This window comes from Schistocerca nitens, chromosome 3, assembly GCF_023898315.1.
Source record: "Schistocerca nitens isolate TAMUIC-IGC-003100 chromosome 3, iqSchNite1.1, whole genome shotgun sequence".
NCBI classification, from domain to species: Eukaryota; Metazoa; Arthropoda; class Insecta; order Orthoptera; family Acrididae; genus Schistocerca; species Schistocerca nitens.
Genome location: NC_064616.1, coordinates 621,641,812 through 621,666,325, shown reverse-complemented (window position 1 = coordinate 621,666,325; position 24,514 = coordinate 621,641,812). Strand labels below are relative to the sequence as shown.

The 24,514-nt window shown below is 38.5% G+C and overlaps 1 protein-coding gene across 6 annotated transcripts in view; it reads left to right on the top strand.

Moving 5' to 3' along the window:
• Positions 1 to 24,514, top strand: part of LOC126248562 (neuropathy target esterase sws) — a 228,076-nt gene that overhangs the window by 97,847 nt on the left and 105,715 nt on the right. For all 6 annotated transcript variants that reach the window (XR_007545508.1, XR_007545507.1, XM_049949654.1 and 3 more), the window contains exon 14: positions 7,601 to 7,724. Coding sequence is in view for 4 of the 6 variants with exons in the window: in XM_049949654.1 (XP_049805611.1) it covers positions 7,601 to 7,724 (124 nt within the window). In the remaining 2 variants the exon portion in view is untranslated. The remainder of the gene's footprint in view (positions 1 to 7,600; positions 7,725 to 24,514) is intronic.

Genomic DNA, 24,514 nt, shown 5'->3' with positions numbered 1-24,514 from the left:
ACACCACTGTGGGGTTCGGCTTGCAACTGGCGCTTTCCGTACGAGCCCCGTGGATAGTCTACTGGTGGAGGCCGGGGTTCCCCCGCTGCGGATTCGCCGCCATCGACTGCTCGCCGACTATGCTGTCCACGTGCATTGCTCGCCGGGCCATCCCAATCTTCGCCTGCTTTTCCCTGCCATGGTCCTCCATCTGCCCGAACGGCGACCTCGGTCTGGGCTTTCCATAGCTGTCCGCGTCCAGTCCCTGCTGTCGGAACTGGGCTCATTCCCTCTTCTGCCTCCCTTCCGGGTCCGTGCACCTACGCCTCCCTGGTGTTTGCCCCAGCCGTCCGTCCGTCCGTCTGTCTGGACTTGGCACAGGGACCCAAGGACTCGGTTCCGCCTGTGGCCCTCCGTCGCAGTTTTCTTGCGCTCCTCGCCTCATTTCCGGGCTGTGAGACTGTCTACACTGATGGTTCCCTGGTTGATGGTCGCACTGCCTACGCTTTTGCTCACGCTGCCCATGTTGAACAGCGCTCCTTGCCGGCTGGCTGCAGTATGGCCATATTGCGCGCTCTTGAGCATCTGCGTTCCTGCTCAGGTACGTCCATCGTCATCTGCAGTGACTCCCTGAGCAGCCTCCAGGCCATCGACCGCTGCTATCCCTCTTCTCCTCTGGTGTCCTCTATTCGGGAGTCTGTTTCCACCATTACCCGCTCTGGTCGTTCGGTGGTCTTTGTTTGGACGCCAGGTCACGTTGGCATCCCGGGGAACGAACATGTCGACAGGCTGGCCAAAGGGGCGATCGATGCCCCAGCTTTGGAGATCGGCCTCCCAGCTCAAGATCAGCAGTTGGTGTTGCGCCGTACGGTGCTTGGAATGTGGGCTGCTGAGTGGCATGGCCTGACATCCCCGAATAAACTGCGGGCTGTTAAGGAGACGACCGATGTGTGGCGCTCCTCCCTGCGGGCTTCTCGCAGGGACTCTGTCATCCTGTGTCGGCTCCCCATCGGCCATACCTACGTGACGCACGGCCATCTTTTGCGTCAGTAGGATCCCCCCCTGTGTCGGTGTGGGTCCTGGCTGACGGTAGCCCACATTCTGTTGGAGTGTCCCCGACTGCGCACCCTCCGGCAGTCTTTTAATCTACCGGGCACTTTGCCTTTGGTTTTATGCGACGCTGCCTCCATGGCTGACAATGTTTTAAATTTTATCCGTGGTAGTCCTTTTTATGGTTCCATGTAGGGAGGTCCTGCACCTTTCCGTTTCCGTGTCTCTTTTCCTCGTGTCTCTCATATTTGGTTGCAGATTTTAGTGTGTCGTCGGCTGGTTGACTCTTTCCCTTTTTTTTTTTTTTTTTTGTTCTCGTGGTCAGTCAACCAGTTTCCGGCCATCTTCTTTTCTTCTGTTTCTTTCTGTCTGGTGTTTGTGTGTACTCTTCTTGTCTGTTGTGTTTGTTGCGGCTTTTGTGTTCTTTTAGTGCCTGGGGGGGGGGGTCTCCTCCCCCCTTTGGTTTTTACCTGCTCAGCCAATTTTTGGCTCGCCTGTTTTTGGAATGGGGGACTGATGACCTTCGCTGTTTAGTCCTCCTTAAACATCCCATTAACCAACCAAATCATGCAATTATGCATCAACACTGCTATCTTTGATTGTTTTGTTTAAAACGTGTAAAAAAGTATACCAATAAATAGTTATAGGATTCTCATCATCAGTGTGCCTTCTTCGAATTTCTTCAGTTCTGTTGAGAAGTTTCTACAAGTTCTCTTACCAGTGACAGATGAAACACCATTACTAACTTGTTTTGCCCAATTACCATCCAGTGGAGATAATGAGAAACTGAAGCACAGTGGTTCAGAAGGTGGAAGGTGAACTTCCTGTACTACTTCACAGTTCTCAGTATCGTTTCAGAAAGGTCAGCTGTTTCTTAGGACAGTTTTATAATCACGAAATTCCAGTTTCTTAAATTTTTTTTACCATCACTGATATTCCTGTAAGTGTTTTCTCTCTTAGGAATGTCTATGCTGTTCAGCTGCTGAACATGCATGCCTCTCTTATACCCTGCATCTTGATTGCCATGTAATGTATCATTTGACATAAACATGGGTCATGCACTATCCATTTTCTCCTGGAGTTTTGATGTTTTGCGCCCATTCCCACAAACAATGGTGCATATTATTTCTCTGACTGGAAAAAAAAAATCTCAGGGTGTTCCACAAGGCTCCATATTAGGCCCAGTTCTATTTCTCTTGTATGTTAATGACTTCCCATTAAATATCAGCTCACCATCAGTTCTGTTTGCAGATGATACTTCTGTGTTAGTTGAAGATCAGGATTCGGAAAAAATTCCCAAATTTGTGATCCAACACCTTCAGTACCTTAGAAACTTGGTTTCAGCTAAATGAGTTGAATCTAAACATATCTAAGACTCACATGATGCAGTTCAAAGCCAAACAGTCAAAATGTGAGCAGATTATGATTGTACACAACAACCAAGATATAGAGGAAGTTGACTCAGTCAAATTCTTAGGTTTAAATGTAGCAAAAAATTTGAACTGGCAGGCACACATTAAATACCTGGCAAACAAACTGAGCAGCTTTCTTCATTTGCAGTGCAAATATTATCAACAGCAACTGACATGGACACACAAAAAGTAGCATATACAAGCTACTTTGAATCCATTATTAGGTATGGTACTGTTTTTTGGAGTAACTCGACAAACAATGTGCGGATACTAAAAATACAGGAAAAAATCATTCGAAATATGTGCAGTGCAAATCACAAAGAAGCATGTCGACCATTATTTAGAAAACTTAAAATATTAACTCTGCCATCCTTATACATACATGAGATTATTACATTTTTGTACACCAGACGTGAATTATTTGAGGGAAACCATTTTGTCCATTCACATGATACTAGAAATTTTATGCTCCCTACTCACCACCTCAGACTGTATTCCCTTCCCAGGGACCTCAATACATGGGAATGAAATTTTGTAATAAATTAAAAAGGAAAGAAGTTGATGCAGAGAAATTTAGGTTCACTTAAAAGAAAGCTATATGAGGTACTGACACTGAAGTGTTATTACTCAGTGGATGAATTCATGCAGGACAAACTGGAAATTTGAGCTGGATACAGCGTGTTACACATTCCAAGAAATATCCTTATAATGTTGTTATTAATTGTAGTGCTATTATTTATAAATGCAAAAATCATTGAGAGAAAGCATGCCTGGGATTGACTACCAATTGTTGAAATAAAGACCTACTTCTTTTGAATGAAATGAACGTTTAAAAGATAATGATCCTTTCAACTACAATGAACTTTCATCAATAAAAATCTGTTAGTGGTGTTAACATTTACTGTGATATGCCTTATGAACTTTGTCAACACTATTCCTAATCCTGAAGAAACTTTTTATGCTAGCAGAGCTGTCACTGAAGGATTCTCAGAAAGTAGACAGTGCATCAGTAAACAATTTAGTAAAAAATCATAACGGGAAAATGTGCATATCTGGATCATTTGCTGCAAACTTTCACCGGCTGGATTTTTTTGTGATCTGTCCAAGGCATTCGATTACATAGATCATGTTACTCTCCTAGAGAAAAAGTTTAATGGAACTGCTGTTGTTACAAACAACCTATTTGAATCATACTTAATAGACAGTATGCAAAAAGTTGTGCTGAATAATTCAAACAATGTTGGAAGGAAAGTAAATTTTAGTGACTGGGGAGAAGTCACAAAGGGAGTCCCACAGTTTTCAATTTTGGGTACACTCCTATCCTTTATATATGTGAAGGATCTTCCACTTATCATTCAACGAGCAGAATAGGTACTTTTTGCAGGTGATGCTAGTGCTATGAATCCCATTAGAAAGAAAGGAAAAGAATAAATTGTTAGTGATGTTTTTCAAAACACTATTAAGTTAATTTCTGAAAATAGACTCTCCCTTCATGTGAGAGAACTCACTATATGAGTTCAACAAATAGTCATACCAAAGATTGATATAGAAAATGAACAGGATTCAGTAAATAGGGTAGAATGTTCAAAATTCTTGGGTTGACATACTGGTGAAATATTAATCTGGAAGAAACACAGTACTCAGCTGCTCAAACTATTAAGTTCAACTACTTTTGTTTTTCATATAATTGCTAGTCTTGGCCAGCCACTGTGGCTGAGCGGTTCTAGGTGTTTCAGTCCAGAACAGCCCTGCTGCTACGGTCGCAGGTTCGAACCCTGCCTCGGGCATGGATGTGTGTGATGTCCTTAGGTTAGTTAGGTTTAAGTGGTTCCAAGTGTAGGTGACTGCTGACCTCAGATGTTAAGTCCCATAGTGCTTAGAGCCATTTGAACCATTTTCGCTAGTCTTGGAACCAAACAAGTTAACCTCCTAACATATTTTCATATTTTGACTCGGTAATGTATTATGGAGTAATTTACTGGAGTAATTCATCACTCAGAAAGCATTAATCACATAAAAGTAAGCAATAAGCGTAATAAATTATGTTCATCAGCAGTTATCTTATAGATATCTATTCAAAGATTTAGGCATTTTAACTGCTATTATTATTATTATTATTGTTGTTGTTGTTGTTGTTGTTGTTGTTGGGTGTCACTAGACCCTGTTGGATCACACAAAGCTATTATGTTTCAGCCTTCAGAGTTTCCAAGCAGTTCTCATTTTTTCTCCTTGGATTCTTTTTCTTTCTTCAGTCAACTTTGTCCGTGGTCTGTTGGTGACTTTGTCTGCTAATTTTTTTTGTCTGTACGATTTTATGTTGAAAATATATGATTGATTTATATGAGCCTTCTCTAAGTCCTTTTTGGCCTGCTGAATTCAGGATGCGATTTTGACTTGTTATATCGGTCTGCCATGAAATTTGATTTTTTTTTTTTTGGGGGGGGGGGGGAGCGGGGGATTGTAGTCTGCATTTGTCTTCAATCCTTTTTTTATTTTCCGTACAAGAATTCAAGCTTGATAACTGTATTACAGTGCCAGATTTTTTAGAGTATGGCCATCATGTTTTTTTGTTGTAGGTTATGTAAGTTTTACCATAAGCTCTCCTATGTTTTTACATTTGGTTTTCTGTGCCATTTTCTCTCCCCCTGTAGGATCGAGAATTTCGTCTAATTGCTTAAAGTATGAAACACTCTTAATTTCTCCATTTTGTGATCAGCTTATGAGCAGAGTGTTTTGAGCAGATGTACTCAATTTCTTTAGAAGAATATTTGACGACCAACTCTTTCAGCATGTTCCTTGAGTTTTTATCCATTTGATTGCTGTCGTCTCAGCATCTGCTTTTGCCAGATCATCTGCAAAAGCTAAATGAGAAATCTGGATGCCATTTTAAGGTCTTCCAAGTTGTGTGGGCTTCTAGTGGTTTTGGTTTTAGTTCTTTCTCCACTCTCAGATGAATTTGTCAAAAACCAGTTTAAAGAGATAGGAGACAGACCGTTGCCCTGTTGAACACTGGTTCTGAACAGAAATAGTTCTGACACCTCACCAATGAATTTTACTTCAGAGGTGAGTTTTTGATGAGATGTAGGGTTTTTGGGTTGAATCCTTGTTCTTCAGTGGACTGGACTGGGACTGGATAGAATCACATGCCTTCTCGAAATCAACAAAGGAGCATGTGATTGGCTCTTCTTGCAGGCTTTTATTTCAATTTTTAAATTGTATATTTGCACTATACAGTTTCAACCAGTGCAGAAGCGGGCTTGGTATTCACCATTTTTGTGACTGAGTTACTAATGAAAGTCATTGCAAATAATCCATCACAGTTTGAAAAGACTAGCAATGTCCATACCTAAAACACTAGAAGAAAAACTGACCTTTATAACTCATTATCATTAAAGCTGTCAGAGACTCCCGCCAGAGGTTAAAGTCCTCCCTTGGGCGTGTGTGTGTGTGTGTGTGTGTGTGTGTGTGTGTGTGTGTGTGTGTGTGTGTGGTGTTGTTGTTGTTGTTGTTGTTGTTAGCATAAGTTAGTTTAAGTAGTGTGTAAATCTAGGGACCAATGACCTCAGCGGTTTGGTCCCTTAGGAATTCACACACATTTGAAAATTTTAACATGAGGACTATGTTCATTAATTTTAAATTTAGGCCAGTGTGCCATTTATGAACTCGTTAGTTACCAGCATGTAACATTCAACTGAAAATAATCATGTATACATATCCTGTAAACTGACTCACTCAAATGATCTAAGGAACATGTCACTAACTAATCAACTAATTAAACTGTGTAGAACAGAATAACAAAGAGAACAATATTGTAATGCCAACACTAAAAATTATCCAAATACGTAAATAGAAGTTGCAAACTGATTCCAGATCCATAGATTGACAGTTTGGATGGAAATATTCAAAAACTGATCACCACCAATAGCAGCCGAGCAGTGTGAGACGCCTCGCCACAGTTCGCGCATTTCCCCCTGTCGGAGGTTCGAGTCTTCCCTCGGACATGGGCATTTGTGTTGTCCTTTGTGTAAGTTAGTTTAAGTTAGATTAAGTAGTGTGTAAGCCTAGGGACCAATGACCTCAGCAGTTTGCTCGCATAGGAACTTACCACAAAACACCACCAATAGCAGGTTTACACAATTGCTGCACAGCTGGTCTAACTCCCAAGATGCACATATAATTTTTTAAAGTTATTGCATGATGTCGACAGCAGAGCTTATACCGTCTGTTACAGCCAGTACCAGGGGCATGCAACGAATATGTTGTTGCAGAATTCAGGGTGCCTTTCATAATACATTTGCACACTGAGCCAAGTTGTAATTGAGAAGTACGAACAGTGCAGTATGACAGCACCTAATGCATCATTCTGTGAGCCTAACAATATAGAGTCAACACACAACCTCCAAGGTCATTCACTCCATGGCATCCATCTTATGGAAAGTGCAAAGGTTAGGGGAACTGAGAATAATTGAGGCACCACAATGGGAAAATTTCCACTGACACCTCCGGGTAATGAGGGCAAATGACCGCATCGCTGGTCACAATGATGATATGTCCATCTAGAACCTCCTGACTGCACCTAGCTGCCCTACCCTCCCTCCACCTTGTCCCTGTATGCCCGCACAAGCAGCACTTCACAGTCTCCCATCCCTACTCTGCTATCCCTCCCTGTCCCTGCCTCAGCCTCCTCCTTACCCCCACCACCCGGTTGCCTGTCCCATCAAGCGCTGCTGCTCGCAGTCCGGCTTCAGCGGCCAGAGGCTGTGGTCATGTGTGTTTTAGTTGCATTTGTGTGTGTGTGTGTGTGTGTGTGTGTGTGTGTGTGTGTGTGTGTGTTTTGTCTCTTTTCAAAGATGGCATTGTTGGCCCAAAGCTCCCTTTCTGACAGTCTTTTTTGTTGTGCCTAACTGTGACTCGTCATCTCCGCTGTATGACAAATAGCAACTATCCTTTTCATAATATTGAATCAATAATGTCGATAACACAAAGAATGATGAATACTTTGGTATGGGTTTCTTGAAAGTAGTAGTCTGGTTTTGGAAGGTGGTAGATTTTTTGAGCGTTATGGAAAAATGACATGATTACTGCATACAGAATTGCAGAAGAAAAATAGTGGCGTAGGTCATCAGATACGCAAATAATGTAACTTATTTCTGTTTCAGGCAAGGTGATGAGTCAGACAGCACTTTTATTGTTCTAAGTGGTCGTCTAAGATCTGTAATCACACACAGCAATGGCAAAAAGGAGCAAGTTGGTGAATATGGCAAGGGTGACCTTATTGGGATTGTAAGTAACATAATGTTGAAAGACTGTCTATTCATATAATGTTTGTATTTTGAGAAACTTAATTAGAAAATAAAGGTTTGTATATAAATAATTTATACTATAAATCAAGATTTATGAGATTAGTGTAGCATTATTTAGTTGTACACAATAAAAAGAACATTTTATTGCTACTTAAATCTGAGTCAAATGTAGAACTAAATTAGTCTAACTCAGTGAAGCAGATGTGATTAAACACTGGAGAGGTCTTAGTTTGAATCCATATGCAGCCTTCTTTATTAAAGTTCCCGTGTGGTGTCTCTAAATCACTTCAAGTAAAAATGTCATGACTGGTTCTTTCTCTTTTAATGTACACTAGAGCTATCATTCTCTCTCAGCTGATGCTAGTATTGATGAAGTATTCTAACATATCTTAATTGAGCAATACATAAAACAAGGGAAAGGCAACCACTCACCTGTAGCGGATCAGAGTATGGCGCACAGAAACACATAATAGAAAACAGCATTTACACTAGCATTCAAGCACTAGCTCTTTTTCGAGCGAACACACACACAAACACACACACACACACACACACACACACACACACACACACACACACACACACTCTATAGACACCCAAATGCACCCTACTTTAACCATGGCAATTCTTGTGGTGGCCACAAGTGTGTGTGTTTGGGTGTCTGTGTTGTGTGAGAGAATGTGTGCTATTGCTAGAAAAAGGGCTAGTGCTCAAAAGCTAATGTGAATGTCATTTCCTATTATGTGTTTCTGCACTCCACATACTGATCTACTACAGGATATTTCGTATACAATTTTTTTATTTTGCCCTGAACACTGAAAATCAAACTGAAGTAATGTATTTATTCTCCATAGATAAATACAAGATTTACTTTGGATTGCAGACACATAGAACAGTTTGTCTCATAAGTACATAGGTAAATCATGAAAACAAATCCAATAATACATTGTTTCTTAGTTACTTATAACTAGTATGGTACAAACGTGAAGCTAAGCTATTCCTGTGGAAGGAATTCCGTGGTACTAAATGCACTTCTCAGTAAGAAATCTCCAGTATGAGGTTGTACTTTATCTTTAATGACCTCTTCATTGACAGGATGTTAAACACTAATCTTTCTTCCTCCTCCTTTTTGAACACATGTCAACACAGCTTTCTTCAGTTCATAAGTGCCTCGATTGTCTATTGCTTAACATGATCCCTATGTTGTCACCTGGAATGATGAGTACTCTGTTTATCTGCTTGTCTGTGACATTTTCCCATCTCCTATTTTGCATGTGAAGTGTGGGAATACTAATGCAAAGAACTTGTAACATAGTCCTCATTTGATAAATCTGGTGTGTTTTTGCAATGCTGTGTTCGCAAGAGTGGTGACTGTTTCACATACACCAAGTAGGGCAGTTGTTTCATGCCATTTTAGTTCTATATCATCATCAGACACAAAACATTGTATTACACCAGCTTGATGATTTTCAATTAAATCAGTTATATTTATTTTTTTATGTTGAAAATGTAATGTAATAATTACTTTGACAATAACTCCTGAAGAAATCAAACACAGCAGAATAATTTAGTGTCAGATTGTCCTGGGTGCCTTCAAAACACCTGTTGTATTGAAAGTTCCTGTGTGCCAGACCGGAACTTGAATCTGGAACCGTTGCCTTTCAGGGTCATAGCTTTACTTCTGCCAATACTTCATCACTTATCTCCTGAATTTCACAGAAGTTCTCCTGCATACCTTGTCAGTCTAGCACTCATGAAAGATATGATATTGCGGATAAAGGGCTAAGCCGTTCCCTGGGGGAATATTTCCTGAGTGAATTTTCACTCTGCTTCCTCAAACATTGAAGTTTCCAGTTAATTAAGTACATATGTTCAAGAAAAACTCCCAAAATGTGTCAGATCTAAGAATAAATACACCATTCCCAACTGCCTACTCAACATTACAGATGCTGAAACATCTTGACACTAGAATGGTGGTGTTTCTGACATTCCTAAAATGATGGCAAGGGGTCAAATCCGACTTTGCATAAAATATTTTCGTATTAACATAAACAAGCACTTCATTTTAGTAAGTGTTAATCCCTACCTTTTAGTGAAACAATAATTATATGCTAACAAGTTTCCTTAACTGTAGACTGTCACATATTCATTATTTGTAGAACCCTCTAGACGCATTTAGATGCCATCATTGCTTGCAGAGTTAGAGTATTTTACTCATTTTATTTATTTATTTATTTATTTTTGGTATTTCGTATTGTGTGACAGTGCTGAAGTACAGTGACCTACTACATATGTTTATTGGATTGGGTATTGTTATTTATGTGTGATTATACTATCTTCAACACCTGTGAAAATGTTGTTAAATTTGTTAGCTACTTCTAAGTGTTTGTTACTTTTTTATTTTCATATGATAGTATTATATTTTCACACAATGCTCTGTTTTCATCAGTTTCTTTTTTTACACACTCCACACGCTTTTCCCTTTGTTTGTTGAATTATATATGTATTTCTCATTTACATTACTTTTGCTTGCTTAATGCAAGCCATGCCTTTAGCATTCTTCTGCAACTACGTTTGTGGAAGTATAATAACCAAACAACATACAAAGATGAGATATTCCAGCTTGAAAATTCATGGAAACTGCTCATTTCACATGAGTGCTCTCAGAGGAATTATTGTTCTGATTCTTCACTGCCTGGTATCCCGACATATGCCATACACATGTTTTATCTATGACTGACACTGTTACACTGATTGACTTATCCATGAATGCGCATTTTACATGTCTTTATATCATTGTGTCAAATGGATTTAATTCAGTCATGCACTCACCTCAGTTAACAGATGAAATAATGGAAGATTAAATATTGCTGTCCCAGGTGCATGTCTGAAAGATGATAGAATAAAATAATACACAGTTTGTATGCTAAATTCTCAGGAGAATGGTACAATCAGTCGCACACCAGAAAAACCTAAGAAACTGCAGTGTGCGTGTGTTTACAGTAATGTCACCAGTGTAAGATTATCAATGAAAGTGAAGGAAGACAACCGCGCCACTGTTTTGGAAACCATTACATCTTAATGCACAATTTGCACATTATTATGTTATGAGAAGACACACTTTGCTTTACATAAAATGTATTATTTGTTTCCTATCACATTGGCTTTAATTGCTGCAGATGGAAACTTGTTCCAGCAATGGTTCATACTTTTCCCACTCAGTTTACTTTGAAGTTAATTGACTGTTAATGTATGGTTACTCCATCTATCACTACACTGACCTTCACTGTTACAGTCCTACTGTTGCATCGTCATATAGGTTCTTTGTTCTCTCCTCATTTTGTCTTTCTAATTTTAGTTCCATCCTTTTATATTTTCTTCTGCTTCATCATCTTATTTTGACCCCTTTTTTTCTTTTTTTGTGTATGTCACCTCAGTTTTGATTTTTAGCCCCTGTCATCAATACTGCTGTCCATTCATCCCTTTTTTTTGCTTTTTAATTCATCAATCTAATCTTTCATATATATATATATATATATATATATATATATATATATATATTTTTACGCGTTAATTCTCAGTTTTCCCTTACATTGTAACTGCAACGGTAATCCTTGGGAAAGTAGCTGGGTGTGAGCATCTTGCTGGCTCAGTATTTCAGTGAAAGCTCATTCCCATCCACAGGTGCTACTGAAATGTCAGTGAGGTGCCTCATGATTATATACTTCAGTATGATGTGTCTGCCTCTAGTCACCCATGTGTTCCCCAGTGTGGTCTGCTCTACTTGAATGATTTGGGAGACTTGATGTTCCATATTTAGTTAATTTCCTTGCATCGGGCTGTTCTGTACATTGTCCATAAACATGGTGACAATGGGAGTCTAGGTGATAACTTTTTGGTTTGCTCCACACCTTGTGAGGGTTCTGTATGAAGTCTGCACCATTGCGGCCATGGTGGGAGGCCATATGTTCAGATGCCAAGTATTTTTGCTTGTTCTGTCTGCAGTCTGGTCTCATTGGAAATTCTGGGAAAAGCAGGTATTAAGTTTGCAGTTCACACTTCAATGCTCTAATACTTGAGGAATTGCTGTTAAAGTAACAACACATCATATCTATGTTGCACATGGCACTGAGCCGAGCAAAGCAGTGAATTAGTGCACTGGAAGAGACACAGGACTTACATTTAGAAGCAGCTGGTTTCAAATCCCAGCCATCCAGATTTTGATTTTCCATAGTTTCGTGAAAGCATTTAAGATGAAATCTGGGATGGCTCCTTTGAAGAGCAAAAAAGGGGCCTGTGATTTCTTTCCTACCCTTGTCCAATTCAAACTAGTGTTCCATATCTAAAGACAGTGTCTACAATGTGGCATAAAACCCTAATCCTCTAACCTTTCTTGCCTCCTTGCTTCCATCACATATTAAGATTTCTGCAGTAAATATTATCTTCTCTGCAGTACTGTATATTGTAAATGGAAAATTTGTATTCTGTGTTCACTGGTAGTTGGGTAAAACTACTTGAGAGCGTTTTTTGTCACACAGTCAGATTTAGAATTAGTAGTTTTTATTAGATGTGGGAAGTATTGTGTTCAAGGAAGAGAAGAAGTAGTTCATCATTTCTGTAGCATTTTTAAAACTGCATGGTTTCTCTTGTTAGGTCCAAATGACAAGCACCTCAAATAATATAACTCTGTTTAGTTTTGGCCAATTTGGAGCCCTCAAGTTGAGAGGTGATCAGCATCATCCCCATCTTCTGCTATTGTAAGTGCTCTCGCTCTCTCTCTCTCTCTCTCTCTCTCTCTCTCTCTCTCTCTCTCTCTCTCTCTCTCTGTGTGTGTGTGTGTGTGTGTGTGTGTGTGTGTGTGTGTGTGTGTGTGTGTGGCGGGGGGGGGGGGGGGGTGTTCACGCGTGTGCTCTTGTGTGTGCCAGTGAGAAACTTTGAACATGGCAATGGAACCTTGTGCATTAGAGACCAGGATTTTGGCTCAACAGCCTGAATTATGAGGGTAGTAGAAACTTCTTTAACATGGGTGGGTGGTGGGGGCCTCAAGTTGAGCAAAGTGCGAAAGAAGGGAAATGAATGTGCATGTAAAATGCTCATTTGTTGACACCTAGCAGTTGTTATGGCTCACTCATTCATGTGGGATATCCATGACTGGAAAACTTCATCTCTAGATACTCACAGGACATAATATCAATTTATTTTTCAATTTAATACCCATGTACACTAATACACTTGCGGGCACACTCGGATAACTTCTGCAAACCATTCAAATGAAAGGTCTTCGATTTCGAGTTCAACCAAGCATTCGCAGCATCAACCATTCCATCATCATTGTCAAACTGTTGTCCTTTGAGGTCTTTTTTTTAGGTTTGGGAAAAGAAAAAAGTCTGGAAGAGCCAAATCTGGAGAATATGACAGATGACGTAACAATTCGAACCTTTAGTCATGCAGAGTTTCCGGTGTGGTGAGGGCTTTGTGTACTGGTGCTTTGTCCTGATGCAAAAGAACTCCACACACCAATTTTCCACGCCTTTTTTTCTTTATCTCTTCTCTCATATGGTTTAGAAGGGTGCAGTAGTATGATGCATTGATAGTTACGCACTTTTGCAAGTAATCCACCATAATTAGCCCTTTGCATTCCAGAAGACTGATGCCATCACCGTACTGGCTGATTTTTGCACTTGGAATTTTTTTGGGGTACGGGATGAAGAATGTTGATGTTTTGTCTCAGGATCAAAGTGGTGAAGTCACATTTTGTCCATTGTCACATATCTTGCAAGAGAGCTGCCTTCATCTGCTTCAAATTTGTGGACGATTTCTTCACAACACTGCACACGCTCCCATCTGTGATCTGCATACAAGTCTTTCGAAACCCACTGAAATGAAACTTTCCACATTCCCAAAATATCCACAACAATGTCATGAGCATCCCCATGGGAAATTAATTCCAAATGTGGTTTCAATGTGCTGCAACGCCGTTCAACGATCCTGCAAAATCATATTGTGAATTGCAGTCAGTGGCAATGGTGACAGGCCTTCTGCACCTTGCTGCATCTTCCACACTCGTTCTTCCATGTTTGAAGTTGGACACCCAGTTTTTCACTGTTGCAAAAGACGGAGCACTGTCCTTAAGTGTACTCCACATGCCCTCCGTAACTTCCTTGGTGTCATTCCCTTCAATGAAGATATTCAGTCACAGCAAAGTTCTTGATTCTCTCTGTATTCACCATTTTGCTTACACTGCGGTACACAACACACCCTAGCAGAAAAACTAATGAAGATTGCATACTGACAAAGGGTCACCATAAAAGTGGGTGGTGGTGTTTGTGCGAGACATTATGGTAACTATCTCAGGCTAGAAACTTTTCAACTGCCCCTTGTATTGATCATAAAGTACTATTAATTCCAAAGCTGCAGAGAGAACTGGAAAAATGGAAAAAAATGTAGCAAATCCAGAAAATAATGAAAAGAGTGTATGAGGAAGTTGTTAAAGCAGTTGCCCCCATACTAATATTTAACACGTAAGTACTCATATTTTGCAAAGACTTCAGATAAGTCTGCAACGATGTAGACAGAAGTGAGCTGTATATAGCAATGGAAGAGTTAGAGTTTCCTAATAAACTGATTGCCTTAGTGAAAGCTACTATGGAAAACAGCCAGAGTCAAGTTAAAAACAGAAAATACTATCAAGTTTTGTGACCATAAAAAATGGAGTAAGGCAGGGAGACATTATCCTGCCTTCTGTTTAATATAGCCATGGAAAAACAGATGCAGACATCAATACAAAGGGAACTATTCTGTGTAAATCAGTTCAGGTACTGGCATATACAGATGATACCGATACAATTACAAGCCTTGAAAGAGCTACTAGGAAGATGAACCTACAGATAAATGGAGGGAAAATTAAATATATCCCCACAGCTGTTAAAGATTATTGAAATGAGCCCCCATTCAGAGAAACTGTTTCATATAAGTTTGATGTCATGTGTAGTTTCACTTTAGTTAGTTAGTTTACCTTGGATGAGAATTACACGCTAAGAAGAATGTCAGCTCTGAAATCCGAGAATGAATATTGTCTGCCAATAAGTGCTACAGTGCCCTCAGAAAACATCTGAAACCCAACTTGCTTTCTGGAAAACTAAAGCCACTGCTATCGTATGATGCTGAAATATAAACATTAACAAAATTTGATGAAAAGCGATGGGTATATTTCAGGAAAGATCTTGAGACAGTTGTTGAGACAGTAGAATAAAATGGTATCTGGAGGAGGAGATTCAACTATGAATTATATAATCTGTATCATATCTACATCTACATGCACACTCCGCAATCCACCATACGGCGCGTGGCGGAGGGTACCTCGTACCACAACTAGCATCTTCTCTCCCTGTTCCACTCCCAAACAGACCGAGGGAAAAATGACTGCCTATATGCCTCTGTACAAGCCCTAATCTCTCTCATCTTATCTTTGTGGTCTTCCTGTGAAGTATAAGTTGGCAGCAGTAAAATTGCACTGCAGTCAGCCTCAAATGCTGGTTCTCTAAATTTCCTCAGTAGCACTTCACGAAAAGAACGCCTCCGTTCCTCTAGAGACTCCCACCCAAGTTCCTGAAGCATTTCCGTAACACTCAAGTGATGATCAAACCTACCAGTAACGAATCTAGCAGCCCGCCTCTGAATTGCTTCTATGTCCTCCCTCAATCCGACCTGATAGGGATCCCAAGCGCTCGAGCAGTACTCAAGAATAGGTCGCATTAGTGTTTTATAAGCGGTCTCCTTTACAGGTGAACTACATCTTCCCAAAATTCTACCAATGAATCGAAGACGACTATCTGCCTTCCCCACAACTGCCATTTCATGCTTGTCCTACTTCATATCGCTCTACAATGTTACGCCCAAATATTTAACTGACGTGACTGTGTAAAGTGCCACACTACTAATGGAGTATTCAAACATTACAGGATTCTTTTTCTTATTCATCTGCATTAATTTAAATTTATCTGTATTTAGAGTTAGCTGCCATTCTTTACACGAGTCACAAATCCTGTCCAAGTAATCTTGTATCCTCCTACAGTCAGTCAACGACGACACCTTCCCGTACACCACAGCATCATCAGCAAACAGCTGCACATTGCTATCCACCCTATCCAAAAGATCATTTATGTAGATAGAAAACAACAGCAGACCTACCACACTTCACTGGGGCACTCCAGATGATACCCTCACCTCCGCTGAACACTCACCATTGAGGACAACATCTGGGTTCTATTACTTAAGAAGTCTTCAAGCCACTCACATATTTTGGAATCAATCCCATATGCTTGTACCTTAGTTAGGAGCCTGCAGTGGGGCACCGAGTCAAACGCTTTCCGAAAGTCAAGGAATATGGCATCTGTCTGATACCCTTCATCCATGGTTCGCCAGATATCATGTGAAAAAAGGGCGAGTTGCGTTTTGCAGGAGCGATGCTTTCTAAAACCGTGCAGATGCATGGACAGTAACTTCTCTGTCTCAAGGAAATTCATTATATTTGAACTGAGAATATGTTTGAGAATCCTGCAACAAACCGATGTTAAGGATATTGGTCTGTAATTTTGAGGATCCGTCCTTCTACCCTTCTTATATACAGGCGTCACCTGCGCTTTTTTCCAGTCGCTCTGCACTTTACGTTGGGCAAGAGATTCGCGATAAATGCAAGCTAAGTAAGGAGCCAATGCAGTAGAGTACTCTCTGTAAAACCGAATTGGAATCCCATCAGGACCTGGCGATTTATTTATTTTCAACCCATTTAGCTGCTTCACAACCCCGGGGATGTCTGTCACTATGTCCTCCATATGGGAATCTGTACGAGACTCAAACAGCGGTATGTTTGTACGATCCTACTGCATGAAAGATTTCTCAAATGCTAAATTTAAAATTTCAGCTTTCGTTTTGCTGTCTTCCGTTGCCAGGCCAGACTGATCAGTGAGTGACTGGATGGAAGCCTTCAACCCACTTACCGATTTTACGTAAGACCAGAATTTCCTTGGGTTTTCAGCAAGATCTTATCCGTTACATTGAGACTAAAAGGCTGAAATGTGCAGGACATGTACTGAGAGCAAGCAACATAATGGTTAAGATTTCAGCACAGTGCCAGTAATGAGGAGAGTTGGTAGACCAAAGCTAAAGTGGGAGGAAGGTGTCAGAGAGAACATATGGAAAACTGGCATTCAGAACTGGAGTAGTTCAGTACTAAATAGTGAAGAATGGAATAATCTTCTAGAAAAGGCTAAGGCTCACAAAAGACTGTCATGCCGATGATGATGATGATGATGATGATGATGATGAAGACTATGACTCATATTTTACAGTACACACCATATTTACTGAAACTAGTTTCTAAAGTACCAGAAGTTTGGCCATATGAAACTAGTATGTTTGGGACAGCCAGCTTGAGAAATTTGTAGGGAAGGAGCTCATAAAACATGCATCACTGATGGTGTAAGAAGGGTAAACTGAGGTCCCAACAGTTCCTTTCAGTGATGGGAGAACGATGGATCCTGGATGATGGTGGCGGTAGTAATGCAAATGAAATTTTCTGTTACAGTGTGACTAGTAGTCACTGGGCTTATTTGGAGAGTGCAATTGCTCATTTATGAAGACATATGGCATCTCTCACATCTTCCTGAAATTGTCTTATTATATCCAATTCAAAAAATGATCTAGTGAAATGATCTATTGAGTTCAGGAACTCGTGCCATGGTATCATCTAGCTTTGTGTAAAAGTAATTTTGGGTGTGGTCAGACTTTCATTATGAATATTTCCTAAGATGTGTTTTTGGAAAAATGAAACAGAGTACTGCAAAGAGTGAAATTAAGGGTTTCTAATGAGCTGTGTCAATCCCCTTAAAGTTATTAAATAACTCACACTAATTTCGCTATTACATGCTGTTGTAACAATTTCAGTTATCAAGATTTCTTAATCAATTAGTTTTTAGGCAAAACTAAATCATAAGACTGCAAACTGTATGGTAAATAATGAGATACATAAAATACTACATAAATAAGAACTTAGCAATTTTGTGTACACATGGTTTATAGAATACTTGCATGAGTAGAATTAGCCAAAGACAAGGAAAGAAGTCACTTATCTAAAGAAGCAGAATGATAGCATCTGGAGTGATTCCACCTTGCTATGTTTCAAGTTTACACAATTGTCAGACAAAATCAGTATGCCAACACAGATTCTTATATTCGTCTCCTTTTACAAGTTTAGATTGAAGTAACAAATACTTAAAGGGCTCACCTGAGCACACAAATGAGTGAGATACATGGGTGCATGATTATAGATAAAAGTTTTGACGTCTAACTGGTTAATATATTTAGTAAAAGTTCACACACACACAAACATAGTAACATTCCTGATGATATAATAATAATAATAATAATAATAGTTATTATTATTATTATTATTATTATTATTATTATTATTATTATTATTTCTTTACTTTCTCAGACGTTAAGTCTGGTTAAGAATGGAAAGTGACGCGGACCTTGATCAAGCGTCACTTCCTATTAACTGTACGGTATGTGTTATATTGCATTTAGGAACTTTCGGGTAATTGAACATGTATCAATAATTACGGATTTCTGTAGTTGTATATATATGTTTGGATGTAGCTGTATTGCATTAATGTACTGGTGGATATTGTGTGGTGTGACTCCTGTAGTTGATAGTATAATTGGTATGATGTCAACTTTATCCTGATGCCACATGTCTTTGACTTCCTTCCTTCCTTATTATTATTATTATTATTATTATTATTATTATTATTATGTCTCTATCATAAACAGAACTATGATCAGTTCAGAGGCGATCTCTACCGTAAGTTCCCATTAAATGGTCTTTCACCCTGACTTCTAATAATCAAAGTTAATTGCGCTCCACAAAAGAGGAAAATAATCTCACCACTTGCATGCAGTTTTGTCAACATTACAGGTGGCACACAAACAGTTATTTCTGTGAAAGCTAAGTGATGGAGGATGGTGCATAGTCCTCGCGAGTTCACTTCCTATTTGTACCGAAAACATACATTTAGCAGCAGCCAGGCTGTGACGTTGTCTGAGACACAGTGTTGCCGGTGTTTGACTGATGTGGACAGAGTGAGAAGTGGTGTCTTTTTTGAGAATTCTAAATGATCCACGACAATGTACAGTCCTCGCAATTTCACTTTCTACTCTTATCAAACACGCATTTAGTAACAACCCAAGGCACCTTGTAAGCCGGTGTTTGACTGACGTGGACCATATGATAGTAGGGTGCAAAGTGTAGTGTCACTGTCTCTCAGGCTGTATTTATATATGGGCACAGCAGACAGCCAAGTGGAACATCTGCCATCATCTGCTCTAAGCCCATGTAGCAGCATCTAAATGTCCACTTCCGTGGACACACATATTTTAATAACTCCATCATGAATCAATTTACAGTCTTTGTAATCTGTATATGAGTGGGGTTTAATCATAGAAAAAGTTTCAGCTCGACTGCATTTAAAATTTTTCCGGCTAGAAATTTTAGAGTGGATCCGACAGTAGAATATTACCTCTGAACTACAACTTTAAGAGACTTTGTATTCGTTGGTATTTATATCAAAGTCTTGAAATTTGTTATAGCTCTATTATTTAATGGATGTAATCAATTACTGTAATCAGAAATTCCTATAATTAATATAAATGATGCTTAATCTATTACAAATATGGACGTTTTTGTTCCAAATTTAGTTTTTAGTCCATTGCTTGAAAACTGTTAGAGGTAGCTTAATGGGGCCACATAAGTAATGTTTTTTATATCAAACTGAAGCATCGCACTAATTTTCGTATTTCGGAGTCTAATATTTAACGCCTTCAATTTTCCTAAAAGCATTGTTTCTGTCCAAAATATTGCTCCAATCAGGCTGAGACTTATAAAAGTTGATTTTGACATATATTTGCATGTTGTTGTTGTTGTTGTTGTTGTTGTGGTCGTCGTCGTCGTCGTCGTCGTCGTCGTCGTCGTCGTCGTCGTCTTCAGTCCTGAGACTGGTTTGATGCAGCTCTCCATGCTACTCTATCCTGTGCAAGCTTCTTCATTTCACAGTACCTACTGCAACCTACATCCTTCTGAATCTGCTTAGTGTATTCATCTCTTGGTCTCCCTCTATGATTTTTACCCTCCACGCTGCCCTCCAATACTAAATTGGTGATCCCTTGATGCCTCAGAACATGTCCTACCAACCGATCCCTTCTTCTAGTCAAGTTGTGCCACAAACTTCTCTTCTCCCCAGTTCTATTCAATACCTCCTCATTAGTTATGTGATCTACCCATCTAATCTTCAGCATTCTTCTGTAGCACCACATTTCGAAAGCTTCTATTCTCTTCTTGTCCAAACTGGTTATCGTCCATGTTTCACTTCCATACATGGCTACACTCCATACAAATACTTTCAGAAACGACTTCCTGACACTTAAATCTATACTCGATGTTAACAAATTTCTCTTCTTCAGAAACGATTTCCTTGCCATTGCCAGTCTACATTTTATATCCTCAGTTATTTTGCTCCTCAAATAGCAAAACTCCTTTACTATTTTAAGCGTCTCATTTCCTAATCTAATTCCCTCAGCGTCACCCAACTTAATTTGACTACATTCCATTGTTTTGCTTTTGTTGATGTTCATCTTATATCCTCCTTTCAAGACACTATCCATTCCATTCAACTGCTCTTCCAAGTCCTTTGCTGTCTGTGACAGAATTGCAATGTCATCGGCGAACCTCAAAGTTTTTATTTCTTCTCCATGGATTTTAATACCTACTCTGAATTTTTCTTTGGTTATAAAGAGAAGTGCAAATAATGATATCACACAATACAACTATACCAAAGAAATGAGTTTACATAAATACCAAATGAAATTAACTGTACACAATTTTGAAGAACATAATTATATACCATCTAAGGTCATAATATGCATTGACAAGGATGTTGAATAATGTCCGTACAAATGTCAAGTAAAACATGTGCTGTCGTATACAAGAATTAGAGCTAACCAGTAGCTGACTACAGTTATAATGCCAAGGCACTGCTAATGGAGCCATATCATAAGCTGGTATCACTAGAGGGTAGCATTTCTGATGACATGTAAAATGGAAATGTTAAATAAAAATAATAAAAGCTCAATCAGCAGTAATGTGTATGAAGATGAATCATAAAAACCGTACAATAGTACAAGGCATTCTATTCACAATAACATCATATAGCACCACATTCAGTATGATTTGTTCATCATCTAAGTGTAGGGCACCACATCCGATACAAAGTTAATTAAAATGATTGTCTTTTTAAGAAAACATACTTAATTAAAAATTATTTCATTTTTACCAGCACAGTTGTGCAAGAAAGTCAACAGTAAAACTCAATGCAATAGTGCAGGTTTCATAAACCAAGTATACTGTTACATGTCATCTTTAAATTTGCAATATGACATAAGAAAAACAGTTTGCTAATAAAATTACATGTGCTCATTAAAAATTCCATTAGTCATATAGGTAGTTAAAAGAAAGAATAACTGGATAGGGAGTCTTACTGTTTCTTCCTAGCCACAAGTAACTTGTTGAAAAAAATCAAAGAATTATCTATGACTGCCTGAAATATGCTCATTTATTGTAAGCTCTGGATCACTCACTTATGTTTCAATTTCTTCTAAAATGCCCAGTAATATTCCTTTATTAATAAAATGCAAAATGGACATGTCATCTACAATGTTTTTAAGATGATGTTGGTTCTCCTTTAAATGTTGTAACTAACACACTTCCACTACTTGCATGTCCATGTTCTCAAAATCTAATCTGAAACCCCCATCCACTTCGCCAGACATAATATTTCTTACATGAACTGCAGAAAATCTTAGACACCTGCATTACTGTATTTATACAGTGGTAGTCATAACTTGTGTTGCAGCAATTTACCCAGTTTATTATCCATTCAAAAACCTTCTGTAATATTAGATTTGGGTAAGAAATCTGGTATCCGATCTGCCATTGACCAGTAGTATGACAACAAAATATACTTTTCAGTCTCCTCATTAACTACAACTTTCTTCTCTACTTGATGAAACTTTTTCTTCCAATCCTCCTAATTGCCAATCAGTGAAACCGTTAGTCACACTGACCTGAACAATCAAGTATGTTTTCTTCTAAGTCACATCATTACAGAAACCTAGCTTAGCTAAGCAAAATTACATTACATTAATATTGGTTCCCTACTGCATATCTAAAAATTCATCTAGTGAATAGGATAAGTTGTCATTCATAAATTCCTTTAATTTCTTTTTAAATTCTGGTTGGCAATCTGTCAGACTTCTCGTGCTATTTGGTAAATGACCAAAGACTTTTGTGGCAGCATAATGCACCCCTTTCTGTCCCAGAGTCAGATTTAACCCAGAATAGTGAAGATCATCCTTGCTTCTAGTGTTGTAGCTATGCACTTTCCTCTTATTTTTGAACTGGGATGGGTTATTAATAACGAATTTCATAAATGCATATATGTATTCTGGAGGCAATGTGAATATCCCTAATTCCTTAAATAAATATCTGCAAGATGATGATGGGCAGCTAAAAGTATTATTCTGATTACACACTTCTGTGCAATTAATACTTTTCACTTAATGATGAATTACCACAAAATATGATGCCGTATGAAAGCAGTTAATGAAAATAGACATAGTAGGCTAATTTACTGATATGTTTATCACCAAAATTTGCAATAACACCAGTAGCATAAGTAGCTGAATTCAAACATGTCAGCAGATCATCAATTTGTTTCTTGCAATTCATACTTTCATCAGTGTACACGTCCAGAAATTTTGAATATTCTGCCTTAACAACAGACTTACGTTCAAAGTCTGTATTTAGCAATGGTGTTATGCCATTTACTGAATGGAACTGCATATACTGTGTTTTCTCAAAATTTAGTGAGAGTCTATTTGCAGAGAACCACTTAATAATTTTCTGTAGGACATTATTTACAATTTCCTTGGCTAATTACTGTGTATTTGTACTGTTAATTTGAATCTTCTGTATTCTTCCAGTTAAATATGCATTAAACCATTTGTGCACTGTCCCACTCATACCACAATAATTAAGCATATATAGAAGAATTTCATGAGTCACAATCAAAAGCCTAGAGACCACAAAAAATCCCAGTGGATGGTGATCCATTATTCAGAGCATTTAATATTTGATCAGTGGAAACATATATAGCTTTTTCTTTTGAAATGACTTTCTGAAAACCAAGTTGACCTTTTTTTGGTACTTTATTTTTACAAATATGTGAAGCTACTTGTGAATACATTAGTTTTTTGAGAATTTTGGACAAAGTTGTCAGATGTGAGATTGGGCGGTAGCTGTCTGCATCAGACCTATCCCCATTTTTATGCAATGGTTTAACAAATGCATATTTCAATCTATCTAGATAAATGCCCTGTTTCAGTGAGCTCCTACATATGTGGCTGAAAATCCTGCTTACTGTTGGAAACAAGCTTTTAGTACTTTGTTGGGAATGGCATCAATTCCATGCCATCATTTACTTTTGGGTGAATTTATTATTTTCCTAATTTCAGGAGAAGAGGTGGGTTGAATTTCAGTTTTATCAAGTTGAATAAGAATTGCCTCTTCCACATACATCCTTGCATTTTCTAATAATGCACTCTTCCTGAGCCCTCATGTGCCCCATTTCCCTTTTAACAATATTCCAATTTGTTTTAATTTTATTATTAGAGGGGATAACTTCAGACATAATACATGTACTTCTGGACTTCTTAATAACCTTTTTATTCATTTTTTTTAAAATACAATGTAGCAGTTTTTATAATGTTTGACTGTTTCTGGATCATTACTCCTAGGTATAAGATACATTTTCCCTTTCTGTTTACAAGATATTTTTGTCCCTTAAGTGAGCCACGGCTTTTTAGAAGGTTTCTTACAGTTATGTTTCACTATTTTCTTGGGGAAACTGTTTCCAAATATACTTACAAAGGTACCATGAAATAGGTTAAATTTTAAATTAACAACAGGTTACCTGCACACCTCATCCCAATCTAACTGTTGCAAGCTTTCTCTAAAATTTGCAATTGTTAAGTCATTAATTAAACATTCTATTTTGGAGGACTGTTTTGCGTTACTGCATCAAGCTATGTCATATACTGTAGTAATTAGCTGTTCATCATGATCAGAAAGACCATTCTTTATAGGAAAAGTTTTTATTTCATTAAATTTATCTTGGTCTATAAAAACCTTATATGTCAGTGTGCTACTTTCCTGTACTAGGAAAAATTGAAAGAACCATTGAAGTAAAAAATTTACCCTTTTGAACCTGGCGAGTGTCATGAATCTTGCAGTATAGTCAAATTTGAAGCCATTGGCTTACAGTATATCTCAATTTTAACAGTATGACCTATTCTGGTGATTTGTAATTCAACGACATTTTCATAATATTATCGGTTAATGAAAATGACATGCAGGTAATGGCAAATATTCTTAAGTCCTCTGATAGAAATGTGAAGTTCCCTCATGAAATTGAAGTAGAGGGTTCAATTAATTTTTTGGACTTACAAATCACCAAAATAGGACATACTGTTAAAACTGAGATATATCATAAGCCAATGGCTACAAATTTGATTACATTACAGGATTCATGCCACCCACCAGCTCAAAAGCGTACATTTTTTTTTTTTTTTTGCATCAGTGTTTTATTGGATAGCCAG